We start from the raw sequence: 13,863 nt of genomic DNA, 5'->3' as shown, positions 1-13,863 counted from the left end.
TCAAAGGGGTATAAGGGCTATCAGTTAACATCAAGACGTCACTGTCCACATTACATTAGACTACCTCCGTTATTTTTTGCTTCCCATTGATTCCCAGGATTTTTTTTTAAATAACGGAACAGAGGAAGGAGAGACAAATAAATTAAAAAAAAAAAAAAAGTCCTTTCACCAGATTACAGATGTCCTCCATTCATAAAAAATCTGTAACAGTGTGACTTGAACAGCCGCAGGTTGAAGTTTGGGGGGAAACCACTCTGGGGAAGCTAGTTCCAAAGAGATGCAGTTCGGGGAATAAAAGAATGCAATATGGAAGTGTGACAGTCCAGTCATGAGTGCCACCAGATGCCTGTGTAACGCGGGGCAAGGCGAGGAATACTGGCACAATGGATGTAACTTTGAGCATTTGCCATAAAAGTATCTGTAAAATAATGCATGGGAGGCAACATTTCTTCTTACTAGTAGGGGAGGTAGTTCACTTGTAATAGTAAGGTTGTTAATGATCTTAACAGCTTTGTTCTGAATTTTGTCCACTTGCTTTAGTGCAAACTCTTCACATCCATTCCACAAGGGTGGGCTATAATCCAGCTGACAGCGCACATGGCTCTTGTAAATTATAGGTAACTGCTCGTCTGTGAAGAAATTACCGATTCTGTACAATAATCTAAGTTTCTCTTAAGTGGTTTTAGCAAGTAATTTAACGTGAGAGGTCCAGCTGAGGGCACTGTTATGTGAAACACTAAGAATTTCAATACTTTTAAAGATCTACTGACCAACCAACTGTTCGGCTGGCTAAGTACACTGAAAAACTATTTTCTCAGGAGTAAATTACGAAATTAACACCTATTACCATGGTTGTAAAAACTGCAGTTCACAGTACCCTGTTTTACTTTACTGTCTGTTGACTCCGTGGTATCCCCCAATCCCCAGTCATTCAGATGTTGCATCCATGACCCGCCCTTCCCCTCTACTTGCACCTCATGACCACAGTATATTGGCTGAACGAGGAATTCACATGTGGTGCTTCATATTTACAGGCTCCGGTTTCTCTTTGTTCACGAGATGACCCCTACTTATGAGTGACTGTACGGTATATGGTTAAAAAGAAAGCGATATATGGCAGTCACTTGTAGAACACATAATCAGGACATTATAAAGAAAGAGGTTTGTAAATAATGAAAATTTAGGCTGTAAGTCATTGTATTTGCAAATATTTATGTCTGTTGTTAAAGTACTATACAACAGTTTTGGCCCGACCCCGACCCTCGTCAGGTATGTAATTAAGGCAGTTATTGGAAAAACAATTTAAACTGAAGAGTTCGTACTGGGGCACGTCACACTAAAGAACACCACACCACAAAACGTCAAACTACAAAAGATAGCAGTACTGGAGATTATGCTACAAAAGGTCACACTGCGAAAGATGTCACTATAAGAGTCGCACTACAACAGCTCACCCTACAAGAGAGTGCACCATAAGAAATCTCAACAAGAAATCTCCTACAAGAAATAACACTACAGCAGATCACACTACAAGAGGACACAGAAGAGGAAATCTTACTAGAACAATAGATCACACAAGAAGCTATAACAGAATAGGTCACACAAAAAGAGGTCATACTACAAGATACACGAGATGAGTCCATATCAGCTGAGATGGAACAAAATGTAATCACACTACGAAAAGCTTCATTACATATGATCACATCAGAAGCTACAACACAGGTTACACCACAAGAGTTAGTACACGATATGATCAACCACAAGAGGGCACTCTTGAAGACGGGAGGCAGGGGTGGTGACACAAGAGGATGACACACTTGTGTTGATGTAGGGGAGGTTACACCTGAAGAGGTGATGAAGTGGGAGTAGCACTTGAGGAAGTGAGACAGATGAGGGGACACCTGAAGATGCGACAATCACTTCTCTGGTGTGTCGTGTGTGTGAAGAGAGCGCCAGATGACGCAGGTGCTGTCCCGCCCACCTGTGATCACAGTTTCACCTGTGTACCCAACAGCCAGAGAGAACACATCGCTGCTGTGCCCTCGCTCCTCCTGTACTCGAGAGAGAGAGAGAGAGAGAGAGAGAGAGAGAGAGAGAGACAGACAGACAGACAGACAGACGCAGGCAGGCAAACACACACACACACACACACACACACACACACACACACACACACACACACACACACACACACACACACACACAACACACACACATACACACACACACACACATGCAGAGAAACAAACAGACACACACACAGACAGACCCACATACACAGACAGAGACAGACAGACATGCACACACACACACACACACACACACACACACACACACACACACACACACACACACACACACACACGCACACACACATACACACACACACATGCAGAGAAAGACACATACACACAGACACACACACAGACAGACCCACATGCACAGACAGACAGAGACAGACAGATATGCACACACACACACACACACACACACAAACACACACATAAACGGTGAGCGAGAGAGAGAGAGAGAGAGAGAGAGAGAGAGAGAATGAGTTATATTCGTGAAACTGACCAAGAATTAAGATGAAAGTGTTTATAGTCGCTGACAGAATACAAAATATGAGAAACTGTTAATGCTATTTTTCTTTTTTTTTTTTTTTACTCTAAACGACTAAAATTGCCCTTTATCTCGAATACTGAGTTGCAGCAAGTGATTCACAAGAATATTTATGTTAATCACGAAGAACTGTGGTAAGGAAGTAGAACCACTGTACTGTCTTTTTCTGCCACTGCGTTACGTGAAATAAGTTGCAAAAGAACAAAAGTCGGGTCAGTGATATGATACACAGACTATACCTCGTTTCCGTAACACAAAACACTAAATTAAAAGTGATAGATGTCCTCTGTACGGTCTCGTTCAAGTATAATATTCCACTGTTAGCTGGCCATTCCGTACATGAATTATCGTCAAAATCGCTTAATATAATCAATGAACTGACAAGTAACGGAGCAATCCCCACCTATAATAACCACAACGGTTCTTTGCTGAACTAAGGAATTTTCGTCCAATATCTCCTAAGTGCATGTACAGTAACTAGCTATATGTAAAGGACGCATTAGTTCTAAATATGTACACTGTTAACATGCGACTAACACAAATCATTTATGTGGGTTAATCAACTTTACATGCCATGGCATACTAATCAGCATAAGTAATTTTAATCTCGAGAAAAATCAACTCACCCGTTTTTCACAGTAGCTACTGCAATGCCAGTATCACATTAAATAATATTTCGGTTCGTCTGTCAAGTGCCACATATCATCACTATCACTTGGTGGACAAAGATCACCCACCTGTACTGTGGTTGGAAACATTGAAAATGACCCATTATTGTTACTCGCTTAATTAAAGGCCGCCTTGGGTGGCCTCGGCTTGATGTCAAGCATATTCCTATCATCGGTCAGAAATGAGTAATAACTCGGGAACCAGTGCCCGACTGGACTGGAAATTGTTTTTTTCTTTAAGTTAGACCATTTTAAAGGTACCTTGTTCTAACAAAAATTTGCGCTAAATGCACCTTTTTTGCTGTGTTACGGTAACAAGTAAACAAACTTACAGAAATCGGATCATGATAATAGATGCTTCACCTACTTATCGACGCATTAGTCCAGTGGTGTTTGTGAGTGCACCTCCTTAAGCAAATTCATCAGTGCAAGCACTTCACATCCATTCCGGCTTAATTATATGTCAGGTCAGTTCAGGCCAAACTGGATCCACTCAGGTCAGTAATTCCTGTCCATACTTGTTACATCAGGTGTCACATATATTCATAACCATTCAGTCCAGTCAGATCCATTTACGTCCATCAACCCACGATAGGTCCAGTTACAACAAATCGAGTCCACGTAGAAACATTTAGTCCCATTCATGCTGTTTGTCATACATGCAGGTTCATCAGGATTCATTCATTTATCATTACCATTCTTTGGAAGGTTAACTAATTCTACTCACATTTGACAAGTGTCACCTTCCACAGCATCATAAATCACTAGTACCTTCACTGGTTACATTGACTGGATTACTAAGGAATCTCACACTGTAAGGGAGGGCAATGTTGGTTAAGCATCTCACAATATCCTCCATCCCCCTCCATCCTGGAAACTACAAACGTATCCGGATACCATTTCCAGATACACGGTGCTCAGCATTAGCATCAGTGATGAACACAAGTAAATCCAAGTGGCACTTTGATTCTCAGCTCATTCAGACTCAAGGATAGGAGTAGCTACACGTGGTGCAGCGATGGTCAAATAATTTTGGGTATGGAAACATGGTGGGAGATCTCATTTCAAATAATAACTGTGCTCACCTTAGTCAGAACAAACACTTACAGATCTACTACCACACAAACAGGATGCTGAAAATGTTCTTAACAGTTTAACTGAGTGTGTCATCTTTTGCGGCGTGAACCCTGGGCAAGGAATGAGTCATCACTCCAGGTTCCTTGGGCCACATCTCGTCCTCACACCAATGACAGCAGTTGACCATGGATGTGATCCCTCACCTCGCTGAGGATTCAAATTCATTGTTGCTTTCTTGGATACGTCCACAGAATTCTCTGTCATGATTCCCACACCTGACCTCAGTGTGAACACCATAACCAGGGCCCCTAATCATCCATGTGATAGCAGACTGTGGCATCCTGAAGTCATGTCACTAAGAACACATGAAAGAAGTCACAGGAGAGATCTGGACTCAGCTCAATGATCTCGGCTCCAAGGTATGCTGTTCTTCTCAATACTGTGACAGGGCAACTATCTTCGAGTGCCACCACAACATCATAAGAAAATTAAGATGTCACTTCCTGCTGCAATTGGCAAGGTCACACCACAATGGGGGCTTAACACAACCTCACATGACGCAATATGACGCTCCCACTTAACTCTTGTTTTGAAGATTCCACTTCTCATCCTACATGGAGTCATGCCACCAACCTCATTTCACTCCCAGAATTCTCTTATGGCTAGTACATGCATTATGCAAGAGCTAAGACACACAGAAAAGAATATCATCTGTTCAAGCCACGTACCCACTCTCCCACTGCCGTTTTGATCTGGTAACAATACACAAAGGAACTGGTTGAAACGGAAACATATAACAAACTAGTAGAAGCGGTGTATAAATTGGAGAAAGCATTTCAGAGTGAAATGGATGAAACTGAGATGCACTTGCGTAAAGGAATTAAACAAAAAAGACACAATGATAGATGAGCTGTCAGTTGAGGTAGGTTCACTTAGACGGAAGATTAGTGAAATGCCAAGTACAGTTGTCAACCATGAGAGTATTATGGATGAGTTCAGAAATGATACAGAGACAATTAGGCATGCAAGCAGTCTGATAGACCAAAGCAGTGATACTGAAGAGAAGAGAACCCAGGTGAATGAAGTGATGCAAAGTTACGAAGATGATGTGGAAACTACGTATGCTGAAATGGTGAAAGTAAAGAAAGACTTAGAAACAAGAGTCGAAGAAAAAAGCATTAGAAATGAAGTGAAAAAGATAATCCAAAAAACCCAAAATTGGTCAATGATTCAGAAGATATCAACAGATCTATAATAATCACTGGTATAGATGAGGAAGAAATAAAAAAACAAAATTTCGAGAGACAAAAAGGAGATGGCAAATATAATGAGCATACTGAAGGAAGTACCAGAGGAAATCTGTAGTAAAGACATAGTGGAACAAAAAAGGCTAGGGAAAAATGAGAGAAATAAGTCAAAGTCCTTGAAAGTAACCTTCCAGGGTGTTGAACACTGTGGAGGAAATACTAAAAAATTCAAACAAACTCATGGAAAAAGAGGAACTTAAAAATAGTATGGATAAAAATATGCCTAACTCAAGAGGAATTGGGAATACTAAAAGAGAAGAGCGAGGAGGCAAAAACAAAGAATGAGGGAAGATCAGAGGAAGAGAAGATACAATTTTTTACAAACTAATTGGATTGCAGGTACGAAAGTGATACATAACCAACAAGGACTAAAATGAAGGAAGGTAGTACACTCAAGTTATGACCAGTATGTAAACAAGGTGATTAAGTTGATGTACTCAAATGTAGATGGAAGGGTGTCTAAATTATTAGAGACAGAAGACTATAGCAAAGCAAAAGGAGCCATATATTATTAGCCTAACCGAAACAAAATTAACTCCAAAGATATCATACGATACCTTAAAATTAGAGGAATACAATTTATGGAGAAGAGACAGAAATTTAAGAAAGGGAGGAGGAATTGTAATCTTAACAAAGAAAAATCTACAAGTCATAGAAATATAACTAGATATACCTTCACAAGTGGAACTGACTGCATTAGAGATTAACCCATCTGAAGGGAAATTAATTGTGACAAATTTATACATGCCACCCAAAACAAACACTTGGGAAAGAGGAGAAAATGAAGACTTGGCAGAAAGTGCAATTCAGAGTTTAAGAAAATTACTACATAGACTGGAAGAGAAATCTGAAAGAATTGTATTAACTAGAGATTTCAATATAAATATAAATTGGAATACTCTAGATGTAAAAAAACATGAAAGCTGCTTGGATCAAAAGCTCCTAGATCTTGTGCAGGAATTTTTCCTAACACAGCATGTAAAGGAAAACACGAGAAAAAGAGGGCTTGATGATCCATCAGTACTAGGTCTTATATTTACTAAACAAGAAAATGATATTGACAATATAATGTATCACCCTCCATTCGGCAAAAGCGACCATGCAGTATTAAACTGTAACTTCAGGACTGCATATGACGTTACTAGTACCCTAATGAGAGTTACAATAAGAGTCTAAACTACAAAAAGGGGAACTATCACGACCTGAAGAACTACTTCTTAGAAACAGATTGGGAGAAGGAGCTAAGAGGACAAGATTTAAATGTTATATATAGAAAATTCTATGAATTTTATGAAATAGGAATCCAAAATTACATCCCTCAGCACAAAGAAACAAATGCAAATAAAGAAATGGTTTAGTACACAATGTAAAAAATCAAAAGAAAAAAGGGACTTGCTGTGGAATAGATACAGACTACACAATAGTGAGAGGGCATTTAACAACTATAAACAGGCAAGAAATTACTATACAAAGATAAGAAGGGAAGCTCGGAGACAGTTTGAGGAGGACATTATAAATATAAGTGGTGATCAACCTAAGCTATTTTACAGCGACAACCGAAGCAAAACCAAAGTTAAAGATATAATACAGTCCATTACAGATGAGGGGATCATCTATACACAAGAGAAAGATATTTTGAAACACTAAATAAAGACTTCCATTCAGTTTTTACAAAAGAAAATAATTTTGAAAGAGACGATATAGAACATGCATGCCCACACGTATTACCAGATATACAAATATCAGAGAAAGAAGTACAGGAAGAGCTAGGTAAATTAGACAGAGGAAAAGCAAATGGTCATGACGAAGTTTCAGGTTGGGTACTACATGAATGTGCAGAAGAGTTAAGCAGACCACTGTATTTAACATTCAAGGAATCCTTAGGTCAAGGTAAACTACCTAACATTTGGAAGAAAGCAAACATGTTTCCTTATTCAAGAAGGAGAACAGACAAAATCCACTCAACTACCGACCAGTATCACTGACCAATGTTGTAAATAAGATACTAGAAAAGCTGATAGGAAAAGTTTGGGTACACCGTCTAGAAGAATACAGTATGATAACAGAAAGGCAGTTCGGTTTTAGAAAGGGAAAATCATGTGTTACTAATCTATTAAATTACTATGATATAGTTATAGAAACATTACAAAACAGAGAAGGATGGGTGGACAATATTTAGATTTAAAGAAAGCATTTGACAGAGTACTGCACAGAGGACTTTATTACAAACTGTACCATCAAGGATATATCCAAGGCAGTCTGTTCTGTTGGATGCAGAATTTTCACAGAAGAAGGGAAATGAGAACAGTATCTATCTATCTATTGCCAGACACCTCAATCCCGTTCAGGGTGGCCACAAACAAAGCGCCTCCACGTCGCTCTGTCCCCCGCCATTTCACTGCCCCGCTCCCAACTCACATCTCCCTCTCTCATATACCTCTCCACCCCATCCCTTCATCTCATCCTCGGCCTCCACCTCCCTCTCCCCCCATCCCTTCATCTCATCCTCGGCCTCCCCCTCCCTCTCCCCCCCTCCACCTCACTCACATACACTCTCTTCGTCAGTCTTTCACCCTCCATCCTCTCCACATGGCCAAACCACCTCAGTGTATTCCTCCTAACGCTTCCTATCACATCCTCATCCACACCACAAAGCTCCTTTATATCCTCATTTGTCAGCCTGTCTCTCCATGTGACTCCACAGGCTCCTCTTAAATAACTCATTTCCACTGCTCTCACTCTTGACTTGTGTCCTTCCAGCAACGTCCAAGCTTCACTACCATACGTTAGAGTTGGTATCACAATACTGTCATGTAGTAACTTTTTCACTTCCATGCTCACTTCCCTGTTTCTTATCACTGCTTTCAAGGAACAAGCAACCTTTCTTCCCTGGTGTACCCTTTCAAGCACTTCACCCTCCAAAAATTCCATCCTTACTCATCACGCTGCCCAAGTACTTAAACGTGCTCACATTTTTCATTTCCTCACCATCCAATCTTGCTGTACATTCACTGACTTCACCTCTCTCAAAGACCATCACTTTACTTTACCCTACATTCACCTTTAGATTCCGTTTCTTATACACTCTCCCAAACTCATCCACCAAGCCTTGCAGCTCTCCTTCGTCTTCACTCAACAACACAGTATCATCTGCATACAACAGCACAGGGAGTTTCCAAACACTACCCTCTCTCACCAGGGCCACTCCAACATCCACTACCTTACCTTGTACCTTTTTTATTACCCCATCCATGTACAAATTGAACAACCATGGAGACATGACACATCCCTGTTTCAACCCAACTTCAAAGATAAAAATTCACTTAGTTCACCATCCACACGCACTGCAGCCTTAGCACCATCATACATACTCTTCACAGCATTCAACAACTTCCCGTCTACTCCATATATTCTTAATACTTTCCACAATCCTTGTCTATTCACCCTGTCATATGCTTTCTCCAAATCCATGAAAGCCTCGTACAACTTCTTTCCCTTCTCTAGAAACTTTTCCACTAAAGATCTAAGAATGAATATTTGATCTACACAACCTCTTTCCTTCCTAAAGCCTCCCTGTTCTTCTCCAACTAATTCCTCTGTTCTTTCTCTAACTCTGTCAATAAGTATCCTACCATACACTTTTCCTATTATACTAAAAAGACAGATGCCCCTATGATTACCACACACTTCTTTTTCCCCTTTTACTTTGTACAAGGGAATAATTATACCTGACTTCCAATCCTCCGGGACTCTACCTTCCTCCCAGGCCAATCTGCACATCTTCCACACCCATTCTACTACTATCTCTCTCCCATACTTCAGCATTTCACCACACACTCCATCAATTCCTGGGGCTTTCCCCAATTTAACTTTCTTCATTGCTTCCACAACTTTTATCCTACTGATTTCTTCCTGTCTTCTCACCTCCCTCCTTCTCCCAGCCATTCCCCAGCCACTTATACTCGCATTACTTCTATCCTCTATGTTCAACAATTCCTCAAAGTGTTCTCTCCATCTGCTCACTTTTTCCTCATTCTCCACTAGTAGTCTACCATTTTTATCTTTCACTCCCCTGCTAACTTCACTTCCACCCTGTCTTACTCTTTTCACCTCTTTCCAGAACATTTTCTTACAGTCCCTCTACTTTACACTCAAGTTCCTTCCAAATTCCTCATCAGCTCTCTTCTTTCTCTTACTAATCTTTTCACTTCTCTCTTTCTTTCTACATATAACTCTTTCTTCCACCTCTCAACTTCTTCCACGCCCCTATTTCTCATCCATTCATTGTATGCTTTCTTCTTTTGTGCCACAGCCTGTCTCACCTCTTCATTCCACCATGCTATTCCTTGCACACCCCTCCGTCTACTCTTCATCCCACACACCACATCACATGCTGCACATATTTCTTCTGTAAATATCTTGCACACACCTTCCACGTCCCCCGCCTGCTCCAATTCATATTTGCCCAATCATTCCTCCACTTCTCTCTTATACTCTGCCTTTTTCTCATCCTCTTGTAACCTTTCCACTCTCCTTACAAATACTCCTCCTTCCCATCCTTCCCTTCTTCTATTTCTCCATTCTAATTGGACCTTGATTCTGGCCACCACCAAGTAGTGGTCAGAAAGTCCACTCCCCCAACCTGTATAAGCTTTTGCATCCATTACACATTTTCGCATCCTTTCATCCACACACACATAATCCATCATTGCCTTCCTTTCATTCAGTTCACCACCCACCCTTCTCACCACTCGCCATGTATACCTGTTGATCATTTTGTGCCTGAAGAGGGTATTGGCTATCACCAACCCCCTCCCAGCACAAATGTCCATTAGCGCACTGCCATTCTCATCTATCTCAGCAGGCACACCCCAATCACCAAATATTTCATCCACCTTCACATTCCCTACTTTACCATTCATATCACCGATCAAAAACACTCTCTCATTCCTTCCAAACTTTTCCATGCACACTTCCACATTTGTCCAGAACTCTTCTCTCACTCTGTTTGCACGATATTGCATTGGCGCATACACACACACAATCGCCCACATTTGTATTCCAACTTTCAGTCTTACCCACACAATCCTTGACCCAACTGATCCATACTCTCTTATGCTCTTCTTCCATCTTTTACTCACAACTATGCATACTCCTTCCTTTGCCCTCTCATTCTCACCTACTCCTGCACATATACCCCATCCATACTCCCATTGTCTCACACTCTCACCTCTTCATTTGGTTTCAGTTATTCCGCATACATCCACTTTCGAACCCTCAAGCACCTGGACAATCTCTTTCTCTTTCACCTCATCATTTGCTCCCCTTACATTCCAAGTTCCAATTACCATGTCCTTTGTCCGGTCCTTGGTCGTCATCTTTTGGTCAGTCCTTGTCCGAGGCTTATTGTTTGTCTTTTTAGTTAGTTGTTTTCCGGGGAGGGGCACTAACCCTCCGCCAACCCTTTTAGTCGCCTTGTACGACAATCAGGGATACTGGGGGAGAATTCTTGAAAACCCCCCCTACCCCTAGGGGGGTAGGAGAAATTACTCATCATGAAGGGAAGTGACTACAGGAGTTCCACACTCAGTGCCGGCACCAATTATGCTTTTGTTATACATAAATGACATAGTAACATTGGAAATGGAAGCTATCTAAATGTGTTTGCAGATGATGCAACAATACGAAGGAAAATTACTAACAGATTCTTGCAAAGAGCCGCAGGAAGAATTAAATAAGCTTCATGAATGGAACAATAAATGGCAAATGGAATTCAATGTGGACAAGTGTCATATTAAGTTTGGTAGAAGTGAGAAAAGACCAGACTGGGATTATAAGTTAGGAAGATCAACCCTACACATATCAGAAAGGGGGCAGGACTTAGGAGTGATTATCAATAATATAACATCTCCATTTGACTAAATCAGTGAGAAGGAACAACCCCGGACAGAAATTCGTGACACAGGGTAATCTGCGACTAGAGGTCAGGTTAATCACACACATCTACCCCCTAACTCCCCCACCTTACCCCCACTGATTCGTTAGGCAGATGGATCGGAAATATGAAGCTCCGCTCACTCTCACGTCTTGCAGCATGGAATCTTACTTTCATTTATCTTACTATTAGGTGTATTATCAGGTGCATAGATCCATCTTCAGTTCCATGAGAAATGATTAACATCGAAGTTTTAGCAGATTACAGTACAATGACACTAATTTATATAGTTTGGTTTTCTAAGCGATAGACTAAAATCCAAGTAACAGTTAAAAGATATTTGGCCACATAAGTCCCTCTCCTGCCTTGTCATCTGGACAGCCACATATACACTCACCTACTTATCCACCTACCCACTTCACCCATCCAACATAACTCACCGACCTCATCCCGGCCACCCACTCAGCCCACCGATCCCTGGTATCTATCCTGCTAACCTACGAATACCATACACGAAGCTCACACAACAATGCCACTCAACACATTCACTCATTCACCTCTCCACCCTGAACCCATCCAGGCACCCAACCCAACTACCCACTTAGATCATCCCAGGCACGCAATTGTCTCAGCCACCCTGGCGACCAACGGTGCCCACTCACTTTGGCGACCCACTTTGCCCACACATCCCAACAACCTATCTTGCCCACCGACCCCTACCACCCACTCTTCCCACTCACAAATTCCACCCACCCTGCTCATCCAACAATGCCATCCATTTCATCCACCCATACAACCCTCCCACGTTTCCCTGAACACTCCTCACCCACCTCACCCTGCCTATCCACCCATGCTGTCCACCCATTCCTCCCACCGACCCAACCGCCCATCCACATGCCCAACCACCCTTCTTACCCAACCCCATTCACTCCGCCATCCCATTCACTCATTTGATCCCGACTTATCCACCAAACTCATCCCATCCCAAACCAAACTTACCGACCCCTCCCCAACCACCCACATATCCAGCCACCTACCCACTCAGCCCACGAAACACATCCACTCACTAACCCATTTACTCCTACAACCCACCCAAAGCCACTCCACACACCACACCCAACAACCGTCCCCCCCCCCTACCATTACCACTGTCCACGCACCCTGGCGATGCACCGAACTACCACGCTCACCAACTCAACCTCATCAACTGCACCCACCCAACCAACTGACTGACGCTCTCTCTCTCACACACACTCTTTCTCTCTCTCTCTCTCTCTTTCTCACACACACACACACACACACACACACACACACAGTAAGTGCGCGTCCAAACGTGTGCTCGAACAAGTGCTGGGAGCATGTAAGCAACACAATAACGAACACACTGCAAACATGTTGGGAACATCAGCGTCCAGATCATGTTGGCAACATCATGATGAAGTCTCAGCTGCCTGGTATGGATACACTTATCCCATCGCCTCTGCTGTCAGTGTTCGAAGCTGCACTGAAACATGTTTGCATACATCTGTCCAAATACTGGTGCAAACATGTTCCCGAACATGTTGCCAACACATGTTCGAAAGCACTTGTGGACGCGCAATGAGACAAACAAAATACACACACACACACACACACACACACACACACACACACACACACACACACAGGGAGAGAGCAGTTCACAACAACTTCACTCACTAATCATCCTCAGTGGTTGTTTATCCCCGAGGAAGATTAGTCCCACGTCTTACAAATTACTGTTTGATGGTTGACTGTATAATCATTGAACAGTATGAACAGCATTTGATAATGAAACTAGCATAGTTGTGATATTTGATATTTTACCAAAGAGTTCGCTCATTAAAACTATTGCCAATTGGATGGCATATCATGGAATATAGCTGAATTAAAGGGTATATGTCGGAGATACGAGTCAGTGTACTGTGCAAGCTGCTGTTAGACCAATACTAGACACTTCCACATCTCATCCATCCCCTTCACCGTCCCCTAAACTTCCCTCCCTCCTTTCCCACACTTCCCCAATCCGCATGTGTGTGTGTGTGTGTGTGTGTGTGTGTGTGTGTGTGTGTGTGTGTGTGTGTGTGTGTGTGTGTGCGCGCGTGTGCGCGCGCGCGCATATATCTGTTCTTACCTAATTGTATCTTTACAGGAATGAGGCAAGCTCGTTCTGTCCCATGTATTAAACTACTTTAACCCTTAAAGGCATTCGTTTCTGAACCTGTCTTGTATGACACAC

At 42.0% G+C, this 13,863-nt stretch overlaps 1 protein-coding gene across 1 annotated transcript in view; it reads right to left on the bottom strand.

Annotated features, from left to right (window-relative positions):
• Window positions 1–1,916: 1,916 nt before the first annotated feature.
• Window positions 1,917–13,863, bottom strand: part of LOC145414627 (uncharacterized) — a 430,867-nt gene continuing 418,920 nt past the window's right edge. Inside the window, exon 9 of the mRNA XM_080284152.1 lies at window positions 1,917–2,051. Within this exon, the coding sequence (XP_080140278.1) occupies window positions 1,917–2,051 (135 nt within the window). The remainder of the gene's footprint in view (window positions 2,052–13,863) is intronic.

This window comes from Coenobita brevimanus, chromosome 100 (genome assembly GCF_032717465.1).
Source record: "Coenobita brevimanus isolate Jiangsu-jjx chromosome 100, ASM3271746v2, whole genome shotgun sequence".
Taxonomy (NCBI): domain Eukaryota; kingdom Metazoa; phylum Arthropoda; class Malacostraca; order Decapoda; family Coenobitidae; genus Coenobita; species Coenobita brevimanus.
This window is presented reverse-complemented; position numbering and strand designations above follow the sequence as displayed.